General features: G+C 45.4%; 1 protein-coding gene across 1 annotated transcript; it reads right to left on the bottom strand.

Moving 5' to 3' along the window:
- Window positions 1-2,629: 2,629 nt before the first annotated feature.
- Window positions 2,630-7,418, bottom strand: Cd209 (CD209 molecule). The gene is made up of 6 exons (XM_051161930.1): window positions 7,299-7,418; window positions 6,760-6,849; window positions 6,116-6,202; window positions 5,381-5,532; window positions 4,037-4,146; window positions 2,630-2,780 (listed from the first exon to the last, which is right to left on the bottom strand). The coding sequence occupies exons 1-6, from the start codon at window positions 7,342-7,344 to the stop codon at window positions 2,630-2,632; spliced, it is 636 nt and encodes a 211-aa protein (XP_051017887.1). The 5' UTR covers window positions 7,345-7,418.
- Between the last annotated feature and the right edge of the window lie 1,352 nt (window positions 7,419-8,770).

Raw genomic sequence — 8,770 nt, 5'->3', positions numbered from 1 at the left:
ATAAATACAACACATAATGATAAATAAACCAAACAAAAACATCTAGGTCTGGGGGGATGGGTTAGTTGCTAAAGCACTTGCTGAGCAAGCATGAAGACTTGAGTTCAGATCTTCAATACCCTAGAAAAAGTCAACGGTGCTAGAGTGCTGGAGTGCCCCGTCACTGGAGGACAGAGAGAGATGGGGTTCTGAAGCTTATTGTCCAGCCAGCCTAGCCAGCTAATGAGCTCCAGGTTCAGTGAAGGACTCTTCTCAAAAAAAAAAAAAAAAAAAAAACAAGATAGAGGGCGACTGAGAAACACAACTGATTTTGACCTCTGCCCTCCATAGACCCAAGTACACATATGCATGCAGCTACACAAAAATTGATGTACATTCATACCACACACATACAGATACATAATACGCCCCACCCACAAACACACAAGCACACACAGAACACACACCACACATGCATTGCACACCCGTTCAGCATCCTCACGTATGCACACACATATCACACAGATAGTACAAATACACACCACACACACATATCTACCACCCACAGGATGTACACAACACACACCTATACACACAGCACATACACAAATATGCACATATGTGTATCACACAGAACACACAACCTACAGGTGTACACTGGCTAATCCAAAAGAAAAATTACACAAGAATGAATGAGGTGGAGAGCCATGAGTGATGGGCACTCAGAAAAATGTACTGTCAATTTTTGTTTGGGTTTCCTCAGCAGTGGATCCCGAGACAGGTGTCTGAATACATCAGTAATTTATCTAAGAGGAGAGTGAACAACATGCAGGTGGAAGTGGGAGAAAATCCAAAGGGACAGGCAGGGAAAGGAAGGACACCAGAACAAGCACATGAGTAGCCTTAGGACTGTTATGTGGGAAATAGGATTCAGGGAGCCATGAGATACACTGCATGTTGAAGGTTGACTTAAGTGAGATAAAATTTAGTATAGTTCTTTTGGTCAACCCCAGTGGAGGAAGGGGAAGTCTATCAAACTGTGTTTTTCTTACACCTTGGGAACTGACACAGTTCGGTCTCCACACACCTGGATGGTGGTGGATGTAGATAACCATCCCAGGCTTTAACTACCTCTTTGATCCTCCTGGCGCCTGATCCCATGCTGAGATTTTCTGATGTACACCAAGTCACCGCACTGCCATAAATGCAACAGTGGTCAAAGGTACGCATTGTAAATAAGAAAAGAAAACCATCACCTCGTGATGCAGACAAAGGCCAATTTTTAAAATTATGTTATAAAAGATGAGCAAGACTAGCAGACGGAAAGGCATAGAATAGGAGGCCTGATACCTATAAATTGGTGACCGCATGGGGGTACTATGGAGCCTGAGTGATCCCTGCAGGGTTGTCCCAAACATGGATATATCTCACCACCCTGTGTCTGTGTGAGCTTCACCAGGAGATCTGGCCTTGGAGAAGGAAAAGTGCTGTAGTGAATCTAGAACAGGAAGGGCTGACAGCAGATCTCCTAGCAGCTGGGAAACCATGCTGTCCCTTGAATAAAGAAGATTACAGGGAATGATATGAAAGATGGTGGGAATATATATGATCTGGGGATGGAGAAGGGGCTGTGAAATTCTGTTTTCCCTAAACTTTATTTTTGGGTGCAAATGTGATCCCAACAGTCAGTTGTGAATCAAGGAAGTGCTCACAGGGTCCTCTCTCTCCCTGATAAATTATTGGTTACTGATGCATTTTGGGAGAGTGACAATCATTGTCTTCGGTTTATGATACGCCTACCAGAGTCCACTGGATAGTTTCAAATGCACGGACATAATAATGGCTCTGATTAAATTCAATGAGTCAAGAGCTGGACAAAAAGTCCAGGAAAGGAGAGGTAAAAAGGAGAGAGAGGGATTCAGGATTGGTGGAGGGTGACAATAATCAGAATGTTTATTTTTACATATACATATACATACATATATACTTATATGATTGTCGATGAGCAAATTCAATAAAAATTATGTATCCTTCAAATATTTGGGAGGTCAATCTCAGGGTCTATAGCACTGAGGTTCACCATGTCCACCAAAAGGTGGAAATGGAACCAGGGTATTAACACAATAATTCCTAATCGTGACTAATGGATGAATAACTGGTTTTCCTGTCTTTATAGCCTACAGGTTGAACTCCTGAGATCAGAGAAGGCTCCCATGGAAAGGAGTGCAGAGCAGACAGATCAAATTTTAGTTGGTGAGAGGAGTGTACTCAAAGATGTTACGAAGCCTCATAGGATGTATCATTAGTTGCACATGGAAATACATGGTCTGAACTCAGAAAGGAAGACAGAGGAGATGAAATGAGCCCATTTAAGGACTTGCATACACATCATACCTGGTCATTTCATCAAATGGCAAAGGTGTACCAGAACCACAACAGTTAACCCAAACAGAACACACAAACACCAGAGGATTATACAGCAATGGTCCAGCCATGCAGGAGACAAGCTATCATCCAGATAAAAATTGCTGAGATCTTGTCAAGGTACCAATGGCCATGTACAGGTAGATTAAACCGACACAGCTAAGGGTGAAGTTCTTCCATCTGGCAGGGTTTTTGGGCGGTTGGGATAGCGGAGAGAGGTTGGCTATCACTCACTAGGGCAGGAAGTTTCAGGTCTTTTACAGATCCAGAATTTCTTGTTGTTACACTTGGCATCATTCCAGCCTTCTTCTTTGAACTCTGCACAGTCTTCCTCTCCCAGGTTGTTGGGCTCCCCTTTATTCCAATACTTCATGAAACTGCAAAAGCCATGAGACACGAGATTCTGTCAAAGCCATACTCTGTAAGCCCTGGTGAGCAAGCCAGTGAGAAGTGTTCTGCCATGGCTTCTGCTTTAGTTCCCTCAGTGATGGGAGTTTTAAGATGAAATAAACCATTTCCTCCTCACACTGCTTTTTTGTCATGGTGCTCATCACCTCAGTAGAAGGCGAGTTAGGAAAGATAGCACCTGAACGTCGCTAACACACTTCAAAATACCCCAACTTAAGCCTGTTTGACCCACACCATCTACTTCTTCCCTTGACATGACAACCAAGGCTTTGCTCAAGTCTCCTGATCCCATTACATCCCGAGGTCAGGTCCTTGCTCCCCTGCCACACCATCAAATGCTGATGTAAACTCCTTCTTTGGACTTTTGAGTACAATAAGCTGTATACATATTCTTTCCTTTTTGTGGTGTGTGTGTGTGTGTGTGTGTGTGTGTGTGTGTGTGTGTGTGTGTGTGTTTGTTTCTGAGTGTGTAGGTACATGTGCACATATGTGAGTATAGGTGCATGCAGAGATCATAAGATTTTTGGTGCTGGAGTTACAGGTAGTTGTGAGATAATTGATGCTGACACTGGGAACCAAATTTGAGTCTCCTGGAAGTTTCAGATATTTTTCAGATCCATAATTAAGAACTCTCAGATTCTTAACCATTGTGCCATCTCTCCAGTTCAACGTACAAGTTATGTTGCTAATGGCAAGAGTAATTTTTCAGTCTCTGTGTGTTCATGTGTGTGTGTACACACATGTGTATATGTTCATGTCAGAGTCAGATAAAAACTTCAGCTATTGTGCCTCACGATATTCTTCCCCTTGATTTTTGAGGCAGGGTCTCTCACTCACTTGGAACTTGGCTAGGCTCACTGTCCATCAAGCCCTAGGAATCCTCCTTTTGTTTTGGCCCTCCCTAATCAGAGATTACATACTACAATACCGGTTGTTTTTACATGGTCTTAGGCATGCACTTGAACATTGGAGCCATTTCCCAGTCTTGGGTTTCCCACAGCAGCATTGTTATTTAACACCCCTCTATCTGCAAGCCTTTCCTGAAGTTCTGATGATAGGGTCTCAGGCACTGCCATCCTATCTGGACCTCCTCTCCTTCTGACACTCAGAAAATGCTCAAGGCTCAAATGCCCAAGACAACCAGGGAGAGGAGATGAATCCCAAAGGTACCTCAAGTCCGAGTCTCATCACACTCTGTAGGGTGCTCCCTTCCTGTAGGATTTACCTGAGTGTCAGAGGTGAGCCATCTACCCAGTGCCATGTGGATTCCTTGTTGATGTCAATGAGCCCCATCCATGTGCTGCCTCTCATCTTAGAAGCCTTTTGTAGAAAGTTCTATAAAAGTAGAAGAGGAAGAGTCATAAGGGAGCTCTGCTTTCCTCTTATAACCAGTGTTTACCCTAACTCCTAGTGGGAAGTTCTGCCTACAATCTGATGTTCAGTTTGGTACTTTATAAAGCCATGAACTTTATGGGTCTTTTCACACCTGTATACTATGGGCAGATGTGTTACCACTGGCACACAGTATGGGCAGATATGATAACACCATACACTTATCTGTCTGAAAGTTTTGTACATGTTCACATGCATTTACTCATGACTTGGATTAGTTGGCTGCACCAGATCAAACAAGTTCTTGATTGCTGAGTGTGTTAGTGACACCTGCTCAGCTCTGAATTGTCTCAATGGTGCTTACAATCAGAAAAGCTGGTACTATTTACACCAGAGGAATTAGCAAAAGGCACACACTGGGATTCTTTTTTTTAGTCAACAAAGGAAGCTGTTAAATGTCAGCCACATATTTTATGTGTTCTCCACAAAACATCAGCCACATTAAAAACTATAGTAGTGAGATTGAGTAGATGGCTCAGTCAGTTAAGTATGTGCCACACAAGCATGAGGACCTGAGTTTGACCACTAGCAACCATGTGAAAAAGCCAGTTGTGATGTTGCACATTTTCTAAGCCCAGCACTGGGCAGGCAGAGACAGGAAGAGTCCTGGGACTTGTTGGCCAGCCAGCTCAGGTTAAACAGTGAGTTCCAGGTCAGTGAGAGACCCTGCCTTACAAAAAGGTAAATGATACCCAAAAGATGATATTCAAGGCTGACCTCTGGCCTCCACATGCACACATGTGCATCTACATCTGTATGTGCACACACGCATGCACATGTGTACATCGGAGGACAACTACCTTGTTTGAGACAGGGTCTTTTGTTTATCACTGTGTGTGCCAGACAAGATGCTGACCATCCCTACCTCCTATCCCTACCTCCCATTTTACTGCAGGAACACTGGGATTACAGGTGAGTGCACTGGGCTCCGTGTGGATTTGAGGGGTCCATACTCAGATCCTCATGTTTGCCTGGAAAGTGCTTTACCCACTGAGCCTTGTGCCCGGCCCTAGAGTGTGTCTTTTTACAAGTGCTCTGGCCTCATTCTTAACCTAATTCTCCCTCTCCAGGCAAACAACTTCTTTCCCAGAACATTCTATTCAACCAAATACCACCTCCCCTTAGCCTGTGGCCAGAGGTGCAACCTTGGATGAGGACTGTGCCTCACCAGGCATACCTGCTCTTCATCACTCTTGATGACCACCAGCTGAGCCCCCATATTCTGGCAGGCAGTGGCAGAATCATTCCAGGTCCGTTGGGCCACGGAGAAAAAGTAGCAGTTTCTTTGGAAGAGTGTCCAGTCCCAGGGGCAGGGACGGCACAGGCGATCTGTTGTGGGAGGAAGGTCAGGATGGACACATGATCAACCTTCAAGCCCGCCAGAATCAAGCCCCTCCTTTGACATGGAACAATTAAGAGCCATTCCCTAGCCCACTTCTTGAGTCCTTTTTCTACCCAGGAGAACCTAAGAGTCCTAGCCTCATCCTTTCCAGACTGGAAGAAGATGGGGCTTAGAGCCCAGAATGGAGGCCAGGAGACAGGTTTAACTACCGTGTGCATAAGCCTGTGAATTTTGAGTGCCTAATGTGTATACAATCTCTGTAAACACTGATTTTCTAATGTGAACATTAATGGCTTACTGTGTACATATTATTGTGAATATTGTGTGCCTAGTCTGTCCAAACTCCTGTGACTCTTGAGTGCCTATTTTATGCACAACCCATGTGAACACTGACTGCGTAATGTGTACATGGACTGTAGTCAACCCCAGTGAGACTCCTTCCTTAGTATTACCCTGCATGCCCATTCCACAGGGGAAGACACCGAGGCTCAGTGAAGAGCAGTTCTTTAAGCAAAATGACTCTCTGGAAACCTTTTCAGGCTGTGAGATCCCTCATTTCCAGCCACTCACCTACCCCAGCCTTCAACTGGGTAAGTTCCTGGTAGATATTTGTCTGACTGGACTGCTCTTGTTCATGTGGACTGGGGATCTCGCAGACTGGGTCAAGAGAAATGGTAAGTGCAGTTATTAAATGCTTACTATGTTTCTTTGCATGTACTGGGCCCCCAGGACTGAGATGCTCCTCTTCCCCTGCCCCCTTCCTCCCTCCCTCTTCTTTCTTTCTTTCCTAGATAGTCTCATGTAGGTTGCATCGAAATTTCTAAATAGCTGAGGTTGACCTTAAACTCTTGATTCTCCTGCCTCTGCTTCCTGAGTGCTGGGATTGTAGGCATGCACTGCCAAACTCAGGTGTATTCCATTTGGGGGATGGAACACAGGATCTGAGCTTTCTAGGCAATCATTCTACCACTTGAGCAATGCCTCCAGTCCATCATGTCCAAGACCCAAGGTCTTACTTAGATGTCTTTGATGAGGAAGGGATCTAACACCCAAAGAAGGTTGGATGTCTAAAGCAAATGCAACCAGTGTCTCCCCCAAAGAACCCCTCTACTCAGAGGACCATGAAGACACAGCCACAGTCAGTTGTTTCTTCCTCCAGATCCCTTCGGTTGAAGAGCCAGACCTAGGGGACCCAAATCTTAGTCTTGCCTGACCTTTGACAAGGACGACCACCAACAGCACAGAGAAGACAATGAAGAAGAACACCTGCACTGCCAAGGGCACATGGCTGTGGCCCAGCCACCCTGTGGGAGGGAAGCATGGAAGTTTAACACCTTGGTGTTCCTGACTCAATGTGGTTCCAGACAGGCAGTCCACCACCCTCATTCCCAAGGTACAGGATTCCAGATCCTAGCTTCTGTGGTTCCCAGGAGCCTAGGTCCCAGATTCAAGACTTGAGCTTCCAACTCTCTGCACTTCAGTTGCCAGAGTTCCAATCTCTATCTCCCCAGGAACCAAGGTTTTGACCAGGAGATGTTCACTCCATAGTCCCTTATCCTGTTTTACCTGTGATACTACTGAATCCAGAATTTGGTTGGAAGCCAAAGTCTTGGATGGAGTATCTGGTGTGGCTGGTTATCATCTGTTCCTCATCTAAGTGTACAGAGCATTGATTATATACAGGGTAGGCTGAGATACACACTGCCCCACAGGTGCCCTTCCCCAAGCTCCCACAGTACCAGCACAGTCTCACCCAGCGGGCCAAGCTTCTTCTTCCCTGTTTCCTTGGAATCAGTCATGTTTCATAGCCACCTCTCAGTGCCAGAAGCTGATGGAGACTACAGCTTTTATTTGCCATCTCCCTGAGTGTAGTATTTCTTAGGAAGAGAAATTGGGAAGTGGGTACTGGTACCGGAAGAGTCAAAGGGAGGGAGCTGAGCATCTGACACAACAGGCAGGAGAAATATGTTCCAGGAATTTCAGAGAGGGGTGAGAGAGCCTGGCTTTCACAGCAGAAAGAGCAGGCTTACTCCTGGTATGCTCAGCTCTGGAGTGTCTTTCATAAGAAGTAGTAACTTGTAGAATAAAGTGACATCTTGTGGCTTTTTCACTTATGTTGTGGGGTGGGCAAGTGACACTGTATCTTCCCAGAAACCCCACCCTACTGATGTCAGGCATTGCCGTGTTGGCTTACAGATGGCCTCACTCATGGTGATTTTCTCTCTGTGTCTCTGTGTCTGTCTCTCTGTCTCTCTCTGTGTCTCTGTCTGTCTGTCTGTCTGTCTCTGTCTCTCTCTGTCTCTGTCTGTCTCTCTCTGTGTCTCTGTCTCTCTCTATCTCTGTCTGCCTGTCTGTCTCTCTGTCTCTGTCTCTGTCTCTGTCTGTCTGTCTGTCTGTCTGCCTGTCTCTGTCTCTCTGTCTCTGTCTCTCTCTGTCTCTGTCTCTGTCTGTCTGTCTGTCTCTGTCTCTCTGTCTCTCTGTTTTGAGACAAGGTTTTACGTAGTCCAGGCTGGGGGATGACTTAAACTACCTCATCCCTCCACCTCCTGAGTGCTCTGGCTAGCTGAACCACACATTCACCCCCATTGTTGACTTCTATGAATTCATTAAATTGTACACGTTATTTGTATTTCATTGTTTTCCCTAACGCCTTTTAAACTTTTTAAGTTGTACAAATACATTGTTGTTGTATTTTCCTCTGCCATGACTTTTTCTTACATCCCTCTCATGTTGTGGACCCTTCCTTCTTCCCAACCATCTCTCTCCCACTTTCATGTTTTCTTTTTGGTGTGAAAAATCTTATGTAGGCGATTACAGCTCTCATGAACTCATGATTGAAACAAATGGGGCAGGTCCAGAAGACAGATTGTCACAGCACTCGGCCCCACCCTCCGACTCTTGCATTCTTTCTACCCTGGACCTCAGCGTGGGATTTAAGGCCTTAGAATCTTCTCCTTTTTAAAATTAATTAATTCATTTATTAACTTTATAACCCAATCATAGCCCCCTCTATCCTCTCCTCCAGGTCCCACCCTTCCTTCCTCTCTCCTCATCCCCCTCCCCTGCTTCTTAGAAAAGGGAAGCCCTGCCTACCCATCCAACCCCAGTTTACCAGGTTATGTCAGGACCGAGTAAGTCCACGTTTCCTGTGGCCTGACTAGCAGCCCCACCAGAGGGAAGTGATCAAAACGCATGCAACAGAGTTCATTTCAGAGACAGACCTTG

Source organism: Acomys russatus, chromosome 19, assembly GCF_903995435.1.
Source record: "Acomys russatus chromosome 19, mAcoRus1.1, whole genome shotgun sequence".
Classification (NCBI taxonomy): Eukaryota; Metazoa; Chordata; class Mammalia; order Rodentia; family Muridae; genus Acomys; species Acomys russatus.
This window is presented reverse-complemented; position numbering and strand designations above follow the sequence as displayed.